The following is a 25131-nucleotide window of genomic DNA, read 5'->3' as shown; positions in this document are numbered from 1 at the left end:
ACTTTAAAAATTACAACCTTAAATAAAAAAAAATTGAAAAAATTGAAAAAATTGAACATCGTAGTTTATAGGGGAATAGTGTTGAAATAATATAATAATATTGACAATAAAAAAAGCCGGCTTTCGACTAGCCACAAGTTACATACCTTAAGTTTTTTTAATAAACTTATAAATTTTTTTATTTTGTGCTTGGTTACGCCATGTCGCTTTACTTCAGCTCCGCTGGGACTGATTGAAACTCTTGAGTATTCGGGTAATCACGGCATACTTAGATATCGGCGTCTGCGTGCCAAGCGGCGGGATACGAATGCCTACCCGCTTTAGGCGACCTACCCGCTTTAGGCTACCCTCCCCTAATCATTTAGTAAAAAATAATAAACAACGATTATTTTATCCATATTGTTAGATATATATATTGCGAAATATAACGAAACTCTTTTCTTTCTAATGCATTGATGAAGAGTTGGATTAATGCTGTAAATTTTTGAGATTAATTAAATTTAACCATTTCTTAAGTTTCCGTTAAATAAATACTTAAAAGAAAGAAAAAACTCATACCATATATTAAATGGAAGTAGAATAGTTATTTTCATAAAACTATTCAAAATCTTTTATATTAAAAGCATTTTCCTGGTGTATGTAGTATGAACTTTTTTAATACTTATTAATACATTTTATATTTTTTAAATTTATTAATATAATACTTACTTAAAATAAAAAATACATTTATATAATTCAGACACGAAAATTCAAATGGGATTGGTACAATCGAGTGAGTAAATTTTTACAAAGCTAATTTTCGAACTCTAAATAAGCCATAAGCAAATGCCTCTGCCTTATTTAACTTCTTAGGAAACCTTAAATGTGATATTATCTACTCTTAATTAAATACACTTTAAAAATTCCTTAAAATACATTTAAAAACAGGCAAAAAATCGTGATTTCTAATAATTATATAAATTAACAAATATTTCGCAATTATTATCATTTGAATAAGAATTGTATATAATTTTTTTTAAAAGATATATCTAATAATATTTAAAAAGAGTAACCCAAGAAACTTTGAGGAAAGTGGAAGGGCATTAAGCAAAGGAAGACATGAAGTTTTAGGATTCTGTTGCGCATTTTCGCATCACTAATTTTATATTTCGTTGTCTGTAAGTAAAATGCAACTTTTTTCAGAACTAAAATTATATCGAGTAAAAAATTAAATTTTATAATGAAAGAATTTTTAAAAATAACTTAATATATAGTTTAGTATATTTTGTGTATTTTCCTACAAATCTTTTATTTCAAAACAATGAAAAAAAAAGTAAAGTGATTCACCTCAAAACTTCCAGTTGTTGTATCTATCTGATCCAAAAGAGCATAATCTGCAATCCGGTCACCTTCTGAATTAATGGTCACAACTCCAGACATACCTAGACTTATAAGAAAAATGTATTCACATCGGGTAAAAATTAATTTAACCTCCATTTTAATTTAACAATTAAAAATTTTATAAACTATTTTAAAAATATTCTTTGATAAAGAACTTTTAAAAGTTTTTCGAGAAAATTTCACGCATTATATATATAAAAAAACAGAAACCATGGATACAGAATTTTCAGATTTTTTCAAAATCCATAAAAATTACATGAATTCTTTTGAGTTTTTGACCCATACCTATATTTTATTTTATAACCATCGTTGAACAATACCCCATTTTGGGTTAATGACTACTAATGCTCAACTCCGTAAAAATGTAATTTTGCACTCAATCCAGAAGACAAGAGAACTTATAGATCAAGTATCTGAAGAAATTTGCCTTCATCGAGAACTTTTTGATGGAACTAACCCGAATTAGCCTTGCAGGGAAAGGAAAGCCACGAAAACCTCCCACAGTTAGCTCAACTGCAAGGGGACTCTAACTCATGATCCGTCTACCAATAAGGACGTTTTACGTTAGTACTGTGGTCGGTGCGAGACGGGTGCGGAACTCGCATGAAGCAGCCATCGCAGGGATTCGAATCCGAATCACCTCATTGGAAGGTAAACACTCTATCCCCTGAACGACCACAGCTATTAACCATTGTGAGATGAAATTCCTGTTTCTTTATGCTGTTTTACCAAGAAATATAAAGAAACTACTTGCACAACTTGAAAGGAATCATTTAATCTCAAAATGTAGGCGTTTTTTATTAGTCTAAGCAGTTCACTAATAGTTTAACATTTTAACTGCTAAAAAATAAATCACAAACAAATATTACTTAAAAAGAACTTTGTTTCTATTTAGAAATTCCGTGCTGTTTAAATAATCAACATACACTATATTTTATTCCGAATCAAATTACATTAAAAAGTACCGGTTTTCAGGGTGCCGTTATACTTTACTGTAACATCCATTATTAGTAGAGCATGTTACGAAACAAAATGTTTACAATATCCGAATTTTTACAATAATACAATGAATCACTCTAATTAAAGAAATATTACTGAAAAAAATTTATAATATTTTACGGTAAAATAGCTCAAAGTGCATGAACTGTATACCGTAATTTGATCAGGAATTTTTTTACTGTGTAGAGTGCAGCGACGAAAGATGAATGAAATTTAAACGATTGGTTACTGTTTTTCTACCCCATCAATAATAAAAATAACATATTTTTCGTTCAAAAACATTAATTTGTTGTACAAAAAAAAATACGGTTTTAAGGAAATAGCCATAAGAAAAAGATGAAAGTTGGTTTTTAAAAGGCTAAAAAAATATCCAATAAAAGTTTTAAATGCATTTAAATGAGAGTTATATAGTTTTTACAATCAACTTTTACATGAGATTCATAAAAGTTCATACGATCGATAATAATGCGAGAAAATATATTTCAATTATAAATTACAACGCAATTCTTTTTTCTTTAAATCAGTATTTTAAAAAAGATAGTATTTAAGAGATTTTAAGATTTTTCATTTTATACTAAAACTTGAACATAAAACCTCATTCTAGTTTATTGAGAAGAATAAAACTTTTAATAGGAGAATAGCAAATCTTAAACCTCTTTAAAAGAACATAAAATCACAAAACTGCGAAAATAAAATTACAAAATTGCAAAGCACACGGATTTCATAGACTATGCGTAAGGAGAAAATATAACTCAGGTAAAATTATCGTTCTGTATTTTAATGACATTTCTAGAAACAAAAAAGAAAGATTATTCTAATTAGTAAAACGAAAATATATGGTGTTTGCACCTTTTATTTGGTAATTTTTCCATTCATATAATAACTGCTTACCGGAAATTCTGGTTTTTAAATTTATAATACTTGTTACCACACAAATATTAGAAATAAAAGTTACAAAACTGAAGAGTAAATTTCACCAAATAAATGATTTTTTACCTTATTCTAAATGTGGTTAAATTATCAATTTTACCACATTTGCTGAATTTCATCTCTTATTATAATATCATATTCTATTGTTAATTTTAAAAAATCATTACCAAAGCATTTTAGTAAAAATTACATAACAATACAACCAGAAACACCGTAAATTTTACCATGTTCCGGTAGTTTTGACCATACTTTTTTCCCAGTGTGCAAGGCACAAATTAAAGAAAAAAAATGTAAAATAATTTGTACGAAACTAAAACGCAATAGTAATTTTTTTTGCAAGGTACTGAATATGGTAATTTGACCTGGTTTCCATTTTTATTATTCTGTGTTTTGGAAATTATTATGATATTTCCCTATAGTTCTGAAACGGCAGTCTCTCTTTCGAATTTTGCTTTTGAAGGCATTTCTGCATCCGTCGATTTTCAGACAAAATTGCAATTATGTTGTTAATAAAAAGTTTGACTATTCAAATAAAAAAGCCACGCTCTCTTGTAGATATTTAAAGCATTTTAAAATTGTGTAAAAAGAAACAACAAAATATTCTTACCGTTGAATGTCCTATTCTTAAATTTTGAAATAATGATCGTTCCGTCGAAAGGAGTTTCACCCATAGTTTTTGTTTCCTTTATGACATCGCATAACATCAAAACTGCATCGTGAAAACTTGCAGTGAAGTAGTTAACCTAAAATTACAGCTAATATTAAAATAAATATCATGAAAGAAAAGTTAATGTGATCTTTTTTGCTGGCCACAAAATCTTAAAAATGATTTTCACAAATCTTAACGTTTTTAAAAAATCAGTATTTAATGCAGACTAAAATTTAAAATGAATTATGCAAACTATAAACACAATCATAGAATATAACTTTAAACTTTGAAGAATTTTTTTTTATTTTCTTACCATGTTTTCAACGTATGTAAAATTATACTTCGTTTTAGCTATTTTTTTCACATTTTCTGAAAATTTCTTGTACTCTTCAGAAAAAGGTTGGTTAAGACTCACTATGAACAGAGCTTCATACGCTTCTTTTATTTCTAGCTTTACATCAAGATCTTCTGCAAAATAAATAAAAAAAAAGTATCAAATATTAATTTTTATTTATTTATTTAAGAACTATCTTCACTTAGCATTAATCAAACTTTTGATAATAGAATTTATTGGGTATAAATATATGAACAAAAAATAATTTTATTGGCTTTACACAATAATGGAATAAATATATCATTCTAAGTTCTGTAGAAAATTCCTTGTCACTATGTTACTATATTCCTCGCAACTATGACTAGAGTAATTTTGAAATTAAAGAAAAAATTCCAAGACATCAACTGAATTTCAAATACGTTTCATACATTACCATAAATATTGACAAAATATAAATAGGTAAAAGACACATTTAAAAATTTCTGTTTCTAAAGCTTCTTGAAACGTTTTTGTTCCTGACAAATGTTATAAATTACTTACATAAAACGTAATTAGAAAGTTTAGTATTCCCTCCCCCCCCCCAAAAAAAAGATTTATATATATATATACTGCAATGCAATAATTGAAGAGACGCACTTTCAGTTTTTAACATTTTTATTAAATATCTCAAGAAACACTTTGAGGATTATCCTACTTAGCAATAAAGCACTAAACCCCTATCAATTTGAGCTTTCCTCTAAAAAAGTACAAAAACCACTTAGAAAATTGCTTTAAACCCTTTAAATTTTTAAAATATTCAAATCAGACTTTTTTCATTAGTTGTCAATTACGATTCACTACAATTATAAAAATCAATTCTTCATTTTTCCGTGCATGCGCAGTATTAAAAAGCTACTTTAATAATATTTTGCACAAATTTTCAACAATAACGAAGTTATTGTTGAAAATAAAGTTATAGCAAAAAAGAAAAATGGAAGATATAAAAATTTATAAAACTCCATAAATATTTAAACTAGGTTTATGAAATTATATGAGTTATTTCAAATAACCGAAATAAATTGTATAAGTTACAAGCTTATTGCTCAATTTTCTGACATAGGGGGGTTTAGAAATACTTGCTTTCTTTTCTAAATTATTGTCGGTCTCTGAAATTTCTGAAAGTTTTGAACTTTATGACCAAGTATGAAAAATCGCATGAATGAATTACCTCTTAAATTATAAGAAATTTTTAACAAAATTAAAAACTAAAAGTGCCTCTTTCATTACTGTAAGGTAGTGTTATAAAATATATGTTACAAAAAAAATCTAACATTGAAAAACAATTGTTTAAAATGATAATTTCTGTCCAACAGACGGCAATTAATGTTCCGGTAAAAAAGAATCTGTTATTTGAACCCTTTTTTAAGCTGTAACTGTTACCTTCAAGGAACTTACAGTAAAAATGCGTTCTTTAAAAATAACCGTTACGACCAATAACAATTCCAAAGCTCAGTAGAAAACTTAATTTCCTGCAAGATAAGATTCTTAGAGCAATTTACTCATTATATAACGAAGCAATAATGATAACTTAAAATTAACTTCATCAAAAACCAAAATACGTCAAAGTTACTCTGATAAGAGAAATTATTTCTCATTTGCTTTTTATATAGTATTCATTATAGTAAGCAAAAGGAAGTGTACTTGGGTATATACACGGAGTAAGTGATTTCAAACACAAACATTTATCTCGTGTTGCCTTAACTTCCTCTTTTTGCAACACATAAAACAAAAATGCTTGTTTTCCTTGTCAAGACTAAGTTAGAGTTTATTTTCGTCCATGCACCCTCACAGAGAGAATCTCTCAATAACAGAAAACTGAACAAAATTTACTAATAATAGTTCACGAAAATTGTTTGCTTCTTTAAAACGGATTTTTTTTTATTGAATTTTAAGTTAGATTTTTTTTATTGAATTTTTAGTTAAATTTTTACTTGTCTTTCACTTCTATATTAATAAAACTACCAGTGTATATCATTAAAAATTTTATTTCATAGGCAAACTGACTTTAAAAAGATATTATCTTTATATTGTTGCTGTAAGGGAAAAAACTGTTTTTAATGATGGAATATAAAAAATAAGGTAGAAATGTTATTTTAATTCTAAAATACATGCTCCTTTGCATTTACCAACCATATTTTTTATTATTTTTTAGAAAATTTACTAACCAATGTACATAACTTGAAAGCGGAAAGAGAAATTATTGAAAATTTTACAATTTAAATAAATTTTATTTTATTGCAAAAATTAAAATTTTAAATTAATCGTAAAAATTGTAAGAAAATAAATTGTAAATATTATTTTATAACTATAATTCTTAGTTAATATTGAAATAAAATTAATTTATCTATGCAAGTTTTACATCAAAATACAAATATTTAAAGAACTTTAATGAAAGTTTTGAAATTTTAACATCTTTTGAATGCGTAAATATTCAAAATATATTTTTTTAATTATTGTTAATTTTTGTTTTTAGAGAACAGTGCAATATTTTAAGGAAACTTAATATTTTGAAACTGAAGCAATTTTCTTTTAATAAATAATTTGCTATTAATTACCTATTTATTAAATAAATTCATAAGATTAATTAATTAATTAATTAATTATTTGAAAGGATAACAGGATATTTCCGTTGATAATGATGCGAAACTTTATATTAAATCCAAAATGAAATAAAGCTTCTATTCTTATTCCCCGTGAATTATTAGAGTTAAATCACGCTTATTTTTGATAAATGAAAGGAATAGATTTGAATGACATAAAATTGTTTTGCTCTTGCAGCATCGTAAAATAAAACTCAATCCAAAATTATCACATTAACTGTTAGAGACTTGAATTATTGCAAAAAAAATATTGAATAAATGAAGTTTAAATAATTACTATGGAATTGAAAATTTTAAAAATAACAATTAATAATTTAAGTTATTTGTGGTATCGGAAGAAAACAGTAAAACCAAAATTTTATTTTTGATACATGCTGTAACATTTTTTGCTTACCTTCACACAAAAATTGATCGCAATTATTTTACACCAAAGTGGGGTTCTATTACACCAAGAATGTTCTAATACACTACTACTGACGGTGACTTTACACTACATGGTGTAAAGTCACTGCCTTCAGTGTTTACATTCAATAGCCCAAAAATTTATAATTTTTATAAAATAAGGTTTGCATAAGAGTAAGCAAATTTATTATTACGATACTATATACAAAAAAAAGAATTATTATTTTATAATACAATAATTTTTTAAAATAAAATTAGTTAGTATGTCAAATATTTAAGTACCACAGAGATAGCATAAAGTCGAACTCGAACAAAGCTTACCAAAACGGGAACTGATAGAAATTGTACAAGATAAAATCACTTAATACAGTTCACAAAGATTTAAAAAATAAAATATTATTATATTTATTAAGCAATTAAAAACATACACACCTATTTTTTATTTTATTTTATATATTGTAACCTTCGTTGTCCAGCCGATTCAATTCGGAGCATACGGCTACCATTGTTCAACACCGTAGCCTTGTAATTTTGAACCCAATCCAGAAGACAAGAGAACTCTTGGATCAAGTTTCGGAAGAAATTTATCAAGTATCGGAAGAACTGGTACATTGAGAGGAAAACCATGGAAACCTCCCACAGTTAGTCTGACGGCAAAGGGGTTCTAACCCACAATCCATCTACCACTGTGGATATTTTACGTCAGCACTGTGGTCGGTGTGAGCTGAGTGTAGAATCCGAATCGACCAGGGATTCGGACCCGGGTCACCTCATTGGATGCCTATTCTATTAAAAGTGTTTAAATTTAAATTACACCCTTTAAATCATATATGAATATTCACTTTGATGTTTACTCGGAATAATGTGTTCCTTCACACAATTGTTTGGGTATATATATATATATATATATATATATATATATATATATATATATATATATATATATATATAGAGAGAGAGAGAGAGAGAGAGAGAGAGAGAGAGAGAGAGAGAGAGAGAGATTTGATAGATAGATAGATTTGATAGTAGAATTAAGTAATCAAAAAACATTAAAAGATGGCATTAAGATGGCTAAAAATTAATGGAAAGATGTGTTCACTTTTAAAACTCATACAAATGAAGAAAAAAAACTCGTTTTACATTAATGCGTCTAAGCATTTCTATAAATACATACAGTACAATCTTCGTTCTTTTCAGTTCAGTCGGTGAAAAGTTACAGACATCAGTGAAAATTGTCTTTAGAAACGATTTCAGGCTCCAGAAACTATAAGTTAAGGGAATATATAAAAAAATAAGCAGAAACTATTATATAAAGACGAAAGGAAGTTTCATGAGAGTTGAGATAAATAAATGCGTGAATTTACTTACCACTATAAAACGTTATTTAGTTTTAACAAATAATGTTAATCAGTATTTTGACTCTTACAACGCTTACAAAAAGTGATATCGATGCTGCAAAACTTTCCTCCAAAATACGCAATAGTTTCTTTGATCTTTAATCGTGATAAAAACTTTAATGTTCAATTTGGAAGATACGCATGTGTTTCAAATAATATTAAATAATATTAATTCCTATTAATATTAATCAAAATATCAAGTGACAGCATATGTTAAGTAAAATAACAAAATCGCAAACGTCATGTCAATAAATATTTGAGTTATGAAAATGCTTACCGTGAAGTTTTCCTTTGTTTCTAACTTTATAAGACATGTAAATTTTCAGTTCAATGGTTTTTCTAAGGCTCAAGGATCTGTTTATTAGTAACATCTACATAATTGATAAGTATTTTCCAGAAACACTTTTTTCCGCAATCATAATTCTTGAATGGTATGCTCATTGCGATTTAAATAAACTTCTTTGTGTAATTATAAGAAGTATTTATAATTTAATAAGAATTTGTTTATACGTAAGAATTGTATTACTCAATATTCTGAGGTTTTATTCTAAAGTTTCCTCTTCAGTAAGGAATTTTTTCATTTTTATATACGCAAAACTAGAAAAATTACTATAGTTACTAGGTTAACAATAGAAATAAAATCCACCCCTTTTTCCTTTTGTTGTTAAGTAATCCACCCCCCGTCGGAAAAAAAACATCTGATTTATGGAACCTTAAAAAAAAACGACCTAGAATAAAAATTAATTTCTAAAACTTCAAATTCACTTATTTTATTTGTTTCTGTAAAAAAGCTATTTCGCAAATTTTGACAAAGGATAATTCATTAGCATTCGTTGCGGAGAGCAAAATGGATGTGGAATGAATAGAATTTTTAATTTAATCGTTTTCTTCAATATATACATAATTCGAAACTTTAAAAATTCGTTTCTTAGTAAACTTTTCTAGACGTAATTACAGTGACCGTCACTCAAACACAACACCGGCGACTAACATTTTGACGAAAATGCTTAGTAAACTATTTTTGATAAGGTATTTTTTTATCAATTTAGTACTTAAAAAATATTTAAAATAATTTATTATAATTTGAAAAAAATGAGCACTTCTTTCTAAATGCTAGTAGTTACTTTATGCATTAAAACTAATTTATATAAATTGAACTTTGGTTCAAATTGATCTTCTAACAAACTTCTTTATTTAGTTTATGTTGATCAAATGCAATCATTTTAATTTTTGTTACATATCAAGATAACAAATTCTGCAGTTAAATGTCTTAAAACTATACAAAATATATCAGTAAAAAGTATTGAAACACATGCTTTTTTTTCCTTTTAAAAGCTTTTTTTTTTTTAAATATCAAACGAATTTATTAAAATGCGCATATAATTATTAATTTATCTATTTATAATTGTTAATTTGAAGCACATTTTAAAACTTCTGATGTTATTTAAATTAAAATATTAACGACGCAATAATGTGCTTTAAATAATCATATAAATTAGCATATTCCAAAGTACAGGATAAGGAATGGAGTCTTTTTAAATGTTAGGTATAACACTATTAGAACTTACAGTCTAAAAATATGGTAAAACGATCGGCAGCAATCTGTCCATCCAATAAACCGTAAAGTTTAAGGTAAAAAAAGATTTTTCACTTTTACGGTTTTAAACCGTTTACAACTGGTATGGTTAAAAAACCAAGAATACAAAACTATACAGGCTTTTAATCATTAACAACTATCAAGGATTAAAAAATGTAAAAATAAGAAGCAGCTTTATGGTACTGTCATCGATGCTTGAAGTAGAGTATCGTACTTTAATGATCCAGGGTCAAAAACTGGGTAGAATAGGATGCTGAAACTCTTCATTGATTAAAGGGAATGGATGAAACATTGTTGTGTCAACGCTGGAACTCTTACCCCCCTTCTGTTAGTCATGAGATTGGCAGTTTAGCCAACACCTCCTAGAAAAGAGTAGGCCTCTGCACGGGTTACCATAAATATCCTTTAGTAGTCCAAACGTAATGACATACGCCGTATTTTCAACCACTGCGCAGCTTAGTACCCCGAACGTAATGACATCTTTCTTATTTTTCATCAACTGCGCGGTTAACTTCGTCACATCGGACTACTAAATTGATCCGTGCTGAGGCCTTCATACTTCTAGGAGATGTTGGGTTAGCCCTCTCGGCTATAGCATGTACCCAACTGCAAGGAACTAGGTAGGGCTTAGTTGGTGCAATGCAATTCTGGTTGTATAACGGTATTAAGTAAAGCACTTAATAAAATATTTTTCTCACAGTTAACAGTTTGAATACCATCTTATTTATGGTACCATCTTATTATAGATTGTTTTGTTTGAATAATTTAAAATAACAATTAAACAAATTGTTATTTAACAATTTTCTTCCAAGAAATTTATAACAGTGAACTTGAATTCTGTATTATATAAAGACTTTAAATCACTCGTGAGAGGTATCTATTTTGGAGATTTTGTTATTATAATCCTTTCCTTGTACAAATATAGCTCCTGATAATTTATTTAGAAAACAATCTTCTATCTAAGTTGTTAACCTGTTTTCAATTGTTATATCAAAAAAATGTCGTTGCATTATTTACTTTTTACCGTATTTTTTGGGCACTTTCTAAAAATAAACTAGCAATGAATTTTTTATGAGTTACTTGAACAAATTCAGAAACCCTATTCACAGAAATCTATGAGGATTCGTTTCTGAATGTGGTACAGAAGTTGGAATGAAATCGATTTAGGGTTGACCAGCTGAATTTCATACATTTTTATCTGAACAATTTTCGTTTTCTAGAGAAAAATTTGAATAACTTTTATTTCTTCTATACCTTTCTAAATAAACTAAAAAATAAACAGTATTTTTGTAATAACGTTTGATCCTTAAAGTAACTGAAATTTAAAGAGCATATGATATTCAAATCAATGCTTGTACATTTTTTAAGCCTAAATAATAAAGCATTTTTATTTCAACTGTTTAAAACTAAATGCTTTTCTAACAGCAGGAAACAAAACTTCATACGATTTTTTTCACAAAAATTATAAAAACAATCGTAATTTCGAAGAACATATGTTTTAAATGCTTTTATTTTAGTTTTTTTTTTTAATTATTGATTATCACAAAACGGAACAACATTGTGAAATTAAAAGATATGAATTCAGGACCTAGACAAATTCCTGACAGATTTAATTGAGGATTTTCTAATATCACTCTGAGGCACTATGAGGTAATGACATTTCTGATTAAACAGACATAATTCTGGTAACAAAACCAAAATATATAATACCTAAGTGAATCATTTTGTAATTTTTCCGTTCATCGATTTTCTGAAAATTTTGTTTTTTCAGAAATTCTTAAAATTCTGTTTTCTTTGTTACCACATATTTAGTAAAAGATACAATACTGAAAAATAAATTTAACAAAATACATGGATTTTTTTGCCATGCTGTCGGGAATCATGATAAAATCCATAATGTCAGGAATCATGAATTCTACAATGTTCTGGCAGTTTTGACGACATTATTTTCCCTCAAAATATGAGACACTCGATTGCCTGGTCCGAGAATTAATTAGAATTCAGCAAGTTACATTTTACAAAAAACTAGATAATTTTTTCTTTTACAGTGAATAAAATTCCCCATGTGATGAAGGAGAAAGTTAAAATAAAGTAGATCATAAGGAGTCAAAATACAAAAGTGAAATTTATTTACCATAAATGGACCCAGATTTCAATTATTAATGAATACTTTTCCGTTAAAAAATACTGTGACCCTTATAAAAATATTCCTTTATTTAAAATTATTTTGATTTATTTCCAATAAAATAAATATATGGCTTAAATAGGTATTTTAGTAGATTAAAAGTTACTGTGGCACCATGCATGGCATAATTTGCTTTGAACCAAAAACATATGAAACCAAGATTTAAACCACACGTACTATATCTTCCTTACTGATAAAGTACTTTGATGTATTGTTTAATGCCACAAAAGCCAGATGGGTTTAAGCTACACGAAATATACCTGAAAACAACAACATGTACAGTGTGCAAAATTAAAACCGCTCCACCCGAAATAACTTTTGATCTAATGATCAGATCTTCACGTTTGAGGAATTAATCTTATTGGTTCAAGGGGGTGTCCTCAAATATGCTAACTAATTAGTGCAGACAATAACTCAAATTAAGCAATCAGTCACGAAAACGTACTTTCTCTAAATATACATACTCTTTTTGACGGATTTAGATTTCTGACCGCCAAAATATGGGAGGAGGGAAGCAGCAATCTCGGAAATATGAACCCAATAGTTTGGTCAGGAGAGGGGTCCAAGGTTTGAACCCCTCAATCTTAATTTTACTTTTCGCGTGTTTCTATATCTTGAGAACTTTTCTTAGAGAATGAAAAACATTTCGTTCACAATTTTAAAATTCGTTTATCCAAAGATAATTCTATGCAAAATATAACTTTTAATAAGCAGTTTTTTTTTGTTTTTTTGTTTGTTTGATAATTGTCAAAACAATTCTGAATTGTAAGGTTAAATTGCTACTACTGGAAAAAATATTTTCTGAAATTACGGAAAACCCGTTGTAGAATTTTTCTCAACTACCTTAATAACATTAGTACATATTACCATCAGAAGTAAACATTAATTAAGCGTCAGCTGTGAATGACGATTTTCTACGGCTCTCCTAAACAAATTTCCTATTTACCTTTTTTTCATTAACTTTGCTCTTTAGCACAAAGAATATTTTATTTTATTTTAATTAATAGGGTAAACCAACCAGTGAAGGAACACTACCTAGTGAAGGAACATTTCATATATATTGATTAGAAATAAGAATTTGAAAGTTTTTCATTAGATTGACAACAATAGCTTACTGCCAAACAATAGGAAGTCTTCTAGCAATGTTTTGGATTACCTGGTCAAATAGACTTCTCTGGAAAAATTTTTGAATTTGTTATTATCTCTGCAACACCTGGTTTCTTTGAAAAAATTATAAGGTGAGTGTTTGCATTTATATGTTTGAAGTGGAATTAATTGCATGTAATAGTTTTATTTTTCTCACTGTGAAAAAAGAATTTAAAATATATTTATTGAAGTTACATTTTTTTAAAGCATCATAGCATAATAAAGTACTGAGATAAAGGGGTGTTTATTCACTAGATCACCAAACGATGAAAAACCAGGAAAGGAACAAGTGTTCCTTTACTGTTTTTTTTTCTAAGTTAATGAAAATAAAAAATAAACTTTAATTTTCTTGTACCTTTAGTGATGTTTCGCATCAAAAGTATGTTAAAAATACGGAAAACAACTTCTAGCCAGTGAGGGAACAGGCATGTTCCTTTACTAGGCATAGATTTCCCAGTGAATGAACAGTATGTGTTAATATGTTGACACTTCATTCATAATTTCCAATTCATGATTACAAAAAGAAGTTAACATTTTCCAAGCATTTATATGTTATAATTTCAAGAATAGGCTTGTTTTTAAATATTTGTATGGATTATAAATTCATAAAGAGCATTAAAAAATAACCAAAATTAAGTGTTCCTTTACTGGGTGTTCATTCACTGGTAAGAGCTGTTCCTTCACTTGGTCTTCTTACTACTTGTTATTTGAACCTCCAAAACTTTAAAACAATATTATGTAAGTTCTCTACAATTTTTTTACATAATTTGCAATTAGTAACAAATATGTTGACACTTTCATTTAACAAAAATTACGAATTTTTAAATTAATATGATTTATTAAAAGGCAAGCGTAGCTTATGTGTACCTTCACTGGTTAGTTTACCCTACATTTTAGCAATATTAATTATGTATCAGTCTCAATAATAATAATATGGAGATTTTTTCACGTTTCCACAAACCGAATAAGTAGCTTTTCTCCCTTAACTTTGCTTTTTAGTACATGGGTTATTCCTTTTTATTTCAATAAATATATAATACCAACATTAATTAAGTATCATTGTCGTTAATAATAGTATGACGATTTCTCACGGTTTTTCTTGCCGAATAAATACCTTTCCTCCATTACTTTTGCTTTCTAGTACATAGTTTATTTCTTTTATTTTAACTTGCATAAATGAATATTGCAAATAAAAAACGCGAGGTAACGTTGACAACGCGTGCTGCCGCGTAATGCTGCTCACTGAATATAGTTGACATTGCGAACATAAAATAATTTAATATTTAAATACTTACAATCAACTCTTTCTTTGAAAAATTAGAGATATAAGCTGCTAAATATCACTGTAATATTTAACATATATGAGAAAAGTTGAATTGTCTATAGCTATAACTATGGCTAACTCTTAACCCATCAAAAAATTTCATTTCGTTTTTTGCTAATCCCACTAGAATGGTTTGTTGTAGAATGTTCCAACGTCATGTGTTTAGAAACATTGGTACAGATTATTTTCATTTGTACATTTGATGAAGAAGCATATTTCGTTATAAATCTTTTTAATTTACTTTATACTAAATATTGAAAGATTCGTTTCTTTTGTTTATTTAATATTAACCGAAAAAGTAATATAGCTTGGCTTCATTTTCAGTCTTTTGATACAGTATATTTCTTTTTTTCAGAATTTTCCCGCTGCAATTTGTTTCCTTTTTCTCAAAGGCTGAAGTCACGAAAATTAAAGGAAGCTATAGATTTGGATTGTTTACCTGTTCCTTTGGCCCAAGATTGATTTCCCTTGGCTTCATTCTGAAATAACTCGGTGTAAATGAACGCGTATTCTCCCCATGACGTCATATTCAATTGTTTGGCAATCAGCATCATTTCTCTCACATCTTTGTCTCCTCCAAGAATTACAATAACTGAAAAATAATAATTAAAAGATATATAGTGCCATAATAGATGCTGGAGAGGTATTTTACATAGTTTTTTAAACTATCATTAACTAATTTTGAAATTAAGTAAGGCTGGAAAATTTTTTATTGAAGTTGGTTTTCGAATGATTGGTAATTTAGCGTAGATAATTTTTATAAATTAAGAAAAAAAGGCTACTAAATATTAATTTGAACGAAAGTAGTATTTTTATAAACTATAACTTTTAGACTAAAATTTAATGATTTTTTTAAAATTTCATTAATTTAAATTTAATTTGCTTGCATCAAGAAGAACAACTGCACATTTTTACCCCAGACACTTAGAGTTTGATAATTTCTTTACAATGAGTGACATTTTATAATAGAACCACCGAAAATAGCTCTGAGAAAAAAAATTCTAGAAGAAAAATTAAAGAAAAAGGGCATTGTAAAAGAACAACAGGAAAAACGCACTACTTTAACAATTACATGAATTTAATGACTGATTTGATTCAGGCTGTTAAACAGGAATTTAATATACTTAAATATTCAATTGAATGTAAAAAAGATATTTTTTTAAAAACTGATTAATATGCAAAGTTAAATTTGGTTCTTACTGTAACCAACTTTTAATGCCTATTCTGATTTTTTTTTAATTGTATAATATACACAATATATAATATCAATTCAATAATATACACAATATCAATTATATAATATACACAATATATAATATCAATTCAATAATATACACAATATCAATTATATAATATACACAATAGTATTTATATACGTATTGTATCAATTAAAAAGAGTTTCTCAAGAGATAAATTTTGTGATCAATCAAAAATCGTGGCAAAAATTCTTATATGTTTCATTTTAATATAATTTTTACACAAACAAAATATCCGGATGATAAAACATCATCACTACACAATTAGTGTAATTATTTGATTTCTATATCGGTTAGCCAATTTTTCTCTACATTGAGGAGAAATGTTCACTTGTAAGTTTATTTTCCCGCAATTTATTTCATATTTTGTTAACAATTTTTTTTTTTATTTTTTGCACTAAATACATTGAATAAATGGATAAATATTATATCATTATTATTAATATTTTCATTTTTATTTGAAAAAGCTATGAACATCTGTATTAGATTTATGTTGCATTTTTGCTAATCTACTAAAATTTAAAGAGAAATTTTGAGTGATAAATAATTGAAATATTCCAGCTGTTTACTCTGGGGAAAAGAGGCTACTTCCATACTTGAATAGTTGAGCAATAACTCCAATAAAATTGATAAATTCTTATGTTTATAAATCCTTTTTATATTTTCCCTCAATAATAATGACTTTTTCATTTATCATAAGAAACTTAAATCAGTAAATTGAAATATTTCTTATACAAGTAGTAAAAATCAAAGTGCACTTTCTAAAAAGGGCTTTTACATAAATAAGTACACCCATTTTTTATAATACATATCAAATCATTATTTTAAAAATTTATTCTTCAAATTTATAAAACTATAGTTAGTGGTTTATTTAGATTTTGTATTTTTTATGGCAAATTGTATAAATAATGTGAAAATATAAAATCAATATTTTTCAATTTAAGCTACTGCTGAATAGTATAAGCTAATATTTTTTAAATTTAGATCTTAGCTCGTAAGCTTGTTGGAAATGTTGTTAATACTTCACAACAGGAATATTTTTTAAAAAATGAAATTTATATGATGTTGAATTAAAAATTATAAAATCAGTCATTCTTCAATATAAATTATTTAAATTGGATTCACAGATAAGATACTCTTATCTTGGCAATTATATTAGGGTAATTGAAATAATTTTTTTATACAAATGCCAAGTTATCAATCTAATTCAAGAGCTTCCAACAATGCTAAAATTTGAAAAAAAATTATGAACACAATTTTTAGTGTGGTATTTATAAGGTTGTATTTTTTAAATTTAAATTTCTGTTAAAATTTCGCACTAGAAAATAATTCTGTAATCTAAAAGGAAATGTATTTAATATAATACGGATAATTTTTATTATGGTTTTAGAAAAAGTTACGTAAAACTTGCTTTAAAGAGCTCTTCAGTTCGTACAAACAAAACTATTTAAATTGACACAAATACTATAAATTTATATCAAGTATAAATACTAAAATTAAACTTATAATGTTTTAGGGTCATCTTTGAAATTTGACTTAAATTACTTACTGTAGACAAGATAGTAATATTTCTTTTTACTTTCGTTACACAGTTAGGAATTTCTCGAAAAAATGGTTAAATAACAATTTATTTCATTGTTATTTTTCCATATTCAAACAAAACAGTCAAATAAACATAAATTAGACGGTATTCCCCATATGGTTAGACAACCAGATTTTATCTCACCAAGTAGAACCACCTAATGAAACCACTTGATTCCTCGAAGATGGGTACATATTATAGTCTAGAAGGCTAATCAGTCAATCTTATGACAGACCGAACGGGGATTCGAGTCCCAACGTTGACACCACAATATAGTCTCAGTTTCCTTTGACATATGAAGAATTTTTAGAATCCTGCACTTTCCAATTTGTGACCTTGGACCACTAGAATACGATACTCTCATTCACGCATAGATAGCAGCACTATAAAGATACTAAACTGTCTCCAGTTTCCAGTTAAGTTTCTTTTTTATGGTTTTGAGACCGTGCTAGTTATCAATGAATATAAAACCATGTAATTTTGTATTCACGGTTTAACCATACTAGTCTAAAATGGTTTCAAAGCTATGAGGGTAATAAAGGTTCTTTTCCGTAAATTTTACGGCAAACTGCTACCGGTTATTTTACCGTAATTTTATGATATAATTCTAATAGTGAACATATTTTGGTGCATGCACAATAACAATTTTATACTTCTCATGACTCCAAAACAAAGTTTAAAAGAGTTCAATACATGGTTCACTACTTAAATTGTATGTTAAAATAGGTATGAAATATTAAGTATAGCTTACAAATTATTACATCGAATACGCTTACATGAATCAAACTTTTATGTAAAATTAGCTTTCAGCTGTTGAAATCTCCATTAAGTGAGAACGAAGAAAATATTTTAAATCAAAATCTATTTCACTATACAACAAATTCTTTATCATAAAATTAAATTTTGTAATAAGTTTTTTTTTCAGTTTTAACGATATTGTTTCGCTTTAAACTGAGACGGCATCTTTGTTTTTCTCTGTTAACGACTTCTTAAAAATTAAATTTTGTCATAAGTTTTTTTTTTCACTTTTAACGATATTGTTTCGCTTTAAACTGAGGCGGCATCTTTGTTTTTCTCTGTTAACGATTTCTTAAAGGAAGTTTTTGTGATCATTTTAAAAAAGCAAATTTCTTTTAAAAAACTTCTGTTTCCTACGTAAAAAATTTTTTCGGCTCTTGACAGAAACAGTAATAGATATTTTCTTATTTTTGTTGCTTGAAAATTACTTTACATATTTCTGAAAATGGTACGAAATCATTCCATTTGAAAATTGTATTTGTTAATTTCAAAAAAAGATTGAAGAATTATATAGAAGTTATACAAAGATATAAAAAGGGCATTAAATAGTTAAAAAGTAATTAAAAAACGAATATCACGATAACTTGGGTAAAAAAATACAGGCACTGATCAATGAAAAATTAATTGTATCTATGCAATAAATTTCATGAAAAAATAATTTTGATAAAATAAAAAAACACAATTTTAAGAAAAACAAAGTAACACTTTTTAAATTTTGAAGATTGTTTTAATTAAAATACAATATGCAAACGATTTTAAAAATGTAATATTTTACGGATATAAATTATTTTTAGGAGTGAAAAAAGACTTTAATTAAATCAATCAAAGATTAAAATAAGAAATTTTTGGTTTATAAAAAAAAGTTAAGGAATTCCTTAACATTTCTTAAGTAAGTTTTTATTATGTGTTAAAGAATTTGTAAGTTTTTTTTTTAACTTATTAGCTATCCATGAGAAGATTGCGTAATTTTTAAAAACTGTTTAATAAATTTCTTATGCTAATGCTTTGAATCGAACATATTTTATTCAATGTTAAAATTATAAATATAAAATAATTATATTAAAATTGAAAGTAAAATTATTAATATAAAATATTAATATTAAAAATAAAATATTAAAATTATAAGTATAATTTTTAGATTATATCATAAATAATATAGTGTATTAATTTTTAGATTATATATGTTGTCTTCCCAAGAATCTTTTTATGTCGAATTTTTCTGGAAATAGAAAATTAATTTTTTCGGAACGATGTAATTTTCTTACTAATCAATTCTTTTCTATTTAATGCATAATTAATTTAGTCTTACTTTCAAAAATAAAACTATCATTGTTTTATTTAGACTTACAGTCAATTATCACTACATACATATTTATTACTGGCTATTCTCACGTTTCATGACTCTGATTTTTCTAGTAATATCTCAGAATATCTTTTTTTACTTTTTAGAACATATTTAGTTCCGATTTTCTTATCTACAAAACTCGCTATCTCAAATTGTTTTTAGCCATCATTGCTTGCTAACTTAATTGTAAAAGATTTTAAAAAATAATAATTATTATTCTGATATGTAACTAAATTTATTACAAATATTAAAAAGGACAAAAAAATTTGGAAACTATTAGGATTATTTTAAATAAAATGCAAATTAAGTATTGCATGCAAAATTTTCCATGCTAATATTACTTAGAATATAAAATGCAGAAAAATACCTCGGGAGCAGTCCTTCATAATTTTCATGATTGCTTCTAAATCAGATAAAACAGTTTTGTTGGCAGCACGGACATACGACTGTTGACAGGTGACAATAAAACCATTTGTGCTGGCCATATAATATAACAATTCTGACATAGTCGTGTAATATACATCATTCTGGCGATAAATCATTCCAAACTGCTTCCAGTTAAAATGGTCCAAAAACGCCAGAATAGCACGCGCTTTGTCTTCCAGATCGTAACTCATTCTTATCAACGTCCTAAATTCATTCCGTTCTTTTAAAACATCACCAAGACCAGTCAAAATCGGTATATTTTTATAGGAGGCATATCTTCCAACTACTTGTAAGTCATCGCTACATGCTGGTCCAATGTAAACTGACACATTTTCAGCCATCACCAAGTCCGTAGCTTTCCCGATGGCTAATTCTGCAGAACATTCTTTTGGATAGTAACCAGAAAGAAGATTCAAAACAACATTATAATCCCTCAAGCACTTTTCAGCAGCAATGTCAATGGCAGGGCCAATTCTTTGAATGTCGAATCTGTTCCAGGCAGACCCGTCCACCATGAGGACACCCACTTTAAAAGCATCCTCATCAACCGAACTGACCACAAATGAAACAATGCACCAGTGAATTATTAATAGCAAAAACATATCTAATCATCAGCGTCACTTGTTCCAGCGTATTTGCATACTCGCGATAGATATGTTGTCTTCCGCCAATTCGGCAGGAATGTCACCAGAAGTTGCTATTTTGGTACAGAGCGACATTGCTAAAAGAATATTTGGGGAGGAATATACTTCCCAGCGCGTCTGTTCCTGAGACCGAAAGAAGTTAAAATAACAGAGCCCTGGCGTCAAAACTCTCCCGCGTTCGCCTGTTGCAGAGAACCGCTAGATGTCTCCGTTTTGCGTTTTTGTTTCGGATGCTCGATTTGTTAATCGTTACTTAATATTAATACCGAGGTTGTTTTGTTAAAAAATATTTTGATTAATAAGAGTAAATAAAATAAGACAGCATTTTATTTGTTGGTTAATAAATTCCGCAAAATTCGGAGACAAAATTAAAAAAGGAAAAAAAAAAGAAACTTTCATAGTTAATGTTTGTGCTTAATTTTGTAAAATGTACAAATATTTTAAACCCATCTTATATAATATGAAGAGGACGACGCGAAATAATTTAAAGAAAGACATAAAATAATCTGAAAGAAGGTATAAAATTATTTTAAAAAAGTTATTATTTTTAGTATGTATTTTAAAAGTATTTATATTAGTGCCTAAATGACACAAATATATATTTTATTTCGGAATGATTTATTATATTTTGCTGTGCATAATTTGTCGAAATGAAAACAATATGTAAAAACTTTACTATCTTAAAAATATTTAATATTTCATTAAAAATGAAATTAAATATTCTTTTAAATTTTAGATTGATAAACTCATTACCTAAATAACAGAATTATAGAGAATATTTTTTACCAACTAAAATTAATCAACCACGACCTTTAAAAACAACGCTTTATAGACATTTGCAATGTATTACGACACAGTAGAAATTACCACATAAAAGTTGAAAAGTGAAATTTAACTTCATTAAATAATTTACGTCAAACAATTTTACATCCACACTTCTTATCACTAGTTACCTTTGATACCTTTACCTTTACTAGTTACCTTCGATACCCTGACACTTCCTTTGACTGTTACAAATTATCTTTGAAGATTCGAATCCTAATGTTTGATCCTCATTTTGTCTGATTTGTTTTAGTTCATAGCGTAAGACTTTGTCCCCAAACTTTCATTATCAACTATGAACGTTTTTTACCTATTACCATTACTGATTTTAATCATTTACCATTCTCTAAGCTCATATCAGATGAAAATTTCCCAGAAAATATCTAAAAATTCCCAGTAGAACTTCTCCTAAATGAATTAGAAGATACAAATATGTTTAAGCTTCAATATTGAGCCATGGTGGCTCAGGGGATGGAGTGCTCACCTCCTTATGAGGTAATACTGGTTCAAATCCAGCAATGGGTGGTCAATACGAATTCCGTGCCCGGCTCACACCGACAGGTATTTAAACCATTCAATTATATATTTTTTCCGTTTATATGGTAACGCCTTACCGGAAATTCTGGTTTACAAAATTATCGTTTTTAATAACATACATTCAGAAAAATATACAAAACTAAAAAATAAATTTAACAAAATAAAGGTTTTTTATGCTATGCTCTAAGGAATCATGATAAAACTGCAAATTTTATAACAGATTACTACAGTTCATTTTATTGTCAATTTTACAAAAATCATTACCAAAGCACTTCAGTAAAAATTACAACGCTTTTTGATGTTTCTATAGAGTCAAAAACACGGTAATTTTTAATGTATTCTAGTAGTTTTGACCATACTATTTTTCGCTTATCAAATTCACTAAGTTAAAAAAATGGTTGAAATATAGAGAATATTTTTATTTTTATGTTGATAGAAATGCAAATATTTAAAAAAAGTTTTTTAAAAAAGTTTTTAAAAATAAAATTATAAAATTGTGATTATGAACAGTTAAAAATTTCATCCAATTCCAAAACAAAGGGAATTCTCTGGACATTGGGACCAAATCAATATATTTAACTTTTTATCTAGTCTTAACTAGTTCCATTATCATTATTCAGCCTCGTCTTTACAGAAATTTTACTTACAAAATAATTTTGTAGAAATCATCCGAAATACAAAGTTTAATTAGTTAATAATCTTCACTTTTATTATTACTCAAAAGTCTTTATATTTTTTAGTGAGTCCATCTTTTTATAAATGATAGTTTTCCACAATTATTATAAATTTATATAATCATGGTAACAAATTATTTTTATAATTATATTTTTATTTTTGTCATAATTGAAATATTTAAAATTTCATTTTACTATTAAAAAGCAATATTTTAAGGAATTATTTTTTTTTTTTAAAAAAAAACAACTTTTCTTTGCTTTTAAAAGTCAGTAAACAGGGAAGAGGTTAAAAATAGTCATATCGGAAAATTTGTTTCAGATATTTTAAGCGAAACGTTTAACGAAGCTTGAATCGATTTTTACCCTTATTTCTATGTTCATATTAGGAGTTAAAAACAATTATTTTAATTCATACGATGACTTATTACTGTAAAAAACAGCAAATCAGATAAAATATTATCCCTTTTCCTTCAGCATTATCAATCCAGTGAAAAAGAATTTTATTATAATGCATTCTGAAAAAGTAAGCGTATATTAATTCCATAGATATTCATTTAGTTAAAATATATTGATTAAAAAAATTTTATAGCTAACTATTCATGATTCTGCCTATTAAATATGAGGAAAAATAACTAGTTACCAAACTTTCATTTGTATTATTGTTACTTTATTATCATTGATAATTTCTTAAGTTTCCTTACATAAGCTGTTGTGCTGTGTTATGCACTAAATTAAAACGGCACAGCAGGTAGCACAACACATTTTTCAACACAAATTATGATACAATAAAAACGTATTGTAACCTACGTATATTTTGTATCGATATCAAGAAACGCATTGCACAGTTTTATTAAAGTAAAATACAGTATCTCGTTTTGAAAAAAACAACAGCGTCATCAATGCTAATCAGTGTTTGGTAAAGTTCTATATTTTAACACGGAGAAAGTAAAATCCCTTTTCTGCCTAAAAGAATATTTAGTTTCCCTTGTTAATAATCTAATATAATTGATAAATGATTAGTTTATTAAATTTGAAAGCTTTATTACAAATTTCAAGAAAGAGTTTAAAGAGAATGTTAGTAAAATATATTTTCCGTTGTCCAATAAATCACATGAAGCGATAACTTTAAAACGAAATATTTACCAAAAAGAAAATTATTTGACAGCTTCTTCCTTCATTTTTCTTCTGAAATATTTCTTATAAAAACGATTCTGGGAAAACTATAAAACTTCGCCTTAGATAGAGCTTAAAATAATAATGAGACTTTTGCTAAATAAAAATTAAATAATTTTTATTATATAATTATAAATTTTAACAAACATGAATTTAGAAACGTTAATATTTAATATGAAACTATGTTTATCAAGTTTAGTATAATTCAAAGTCCAAAATGTTTCCCTTACTTTAAGATTTATAATATTAAATATATTTCGTAAATTTTATTTTATTTTCCGAATTTGAATTTGACTTAGACACCAAAAACAATTAAGTAATGATAGTTTGTTCAAGCTGATTCAGCTGGCAAAAGATGTTTTTGTAGGAATACTTTTTAATATGTTTAAATTTACAAAATGAAGTAAAAATAACCTCTGAATTTTTATCAGACAGATAAAAATATTAACAATAGATCATGAAACCTTCTATAGTTAGGCAGACAAAAAGGGGATTCTAACCCATGATCCGTTTACCAATGAGGATAGTTTACGTCAGAACTTTGGTTGAGGTGAGCTGGGTGCAAAATTAGTATCAACCAGTCACTGCTAAAATTCAAACCTGGACCTCAAATATTAGGACCTCATAACGTCCTTTACCTGGGCCACCAAAGTTCATAAAATAACATGTTTGTAACATTTGGATTTTACCATAGCACACTGAGAAAAAAAATACGGGCGAAACTATTGGGATATGGCAAAATTTATCATGTTTCTAGCTCTTTTGAAAAGCAAAGGAACTTGGTAGTTATTTCTGAGTTCCTTTGGAATATGGCTTTATAATAAGCGATAAATATTGGTAAATTTGAATTACGGATAAACCATTACCATATGAGTAAAAAAATTACCAGATA

The 25131-nt window shown here is 27.1% G+C and overlaps 1 protein-coding gene across 1 annotated transcript in view; it reads right to left on the bottom strand.

Moving 5' to 3' along the window:
* The window catches only part of LOC107451998 (atrial natriuretic peptide receptor 2), a 73942-nt gene extending 52763 nt beyond the window's left edge, over positions 1 to 21179 (bottom strand). The window contains exons 1-5 of the mRNA XM_043042162.3: positions 20331 to 21179; positions 15422 to 15574; positions 4272 to 4426; positions 3917 to 4052; positions 1327 to 1421 (exon numbers count right to left, since the gene is read on the bottom strand). Of these exons, the coding sequence (XP_042898096.2) occupies positions 1327 to 1421; positions 3917 to 4052; positions 4272 to 4426; positions 15422 to 15574; positions 20331 to 20991 (1200 nt within the window). The 5' untranslated portion in view covers positions 20992 to 21179. The remainder of the gene's footprint in view (positions 1 to 1326; positions 1422 to 3916; positions 4053 to 4271; positions 4427 to 15421; positions 15575 to 20330) is intronic.
* Between the last annotated feature and the right edge of the window lie 3952 nt (positions 21180 to 25131).

This window comes from Parasteatoda tepidariorum, chromosome 1 (assembly GCF_982258835.1).
Source record: "Parasteatoda tepidariorum strain Cologne lab strain chromosome 1, Ptep-v5.0, whole genome shotgun sequence".
Lineage (NCBI taxonomy): Eukaryota > Metazoa > Arthropoda > Arachnida > Araneae > Theridiidae > Parasteatoda > Parasteatoda tepidariorum.
The sequence above is the reverse complement of the archived record's forward strand: the minus strand, read 5'-3'. Positions and strand labels throughout refer to the sequence as shown.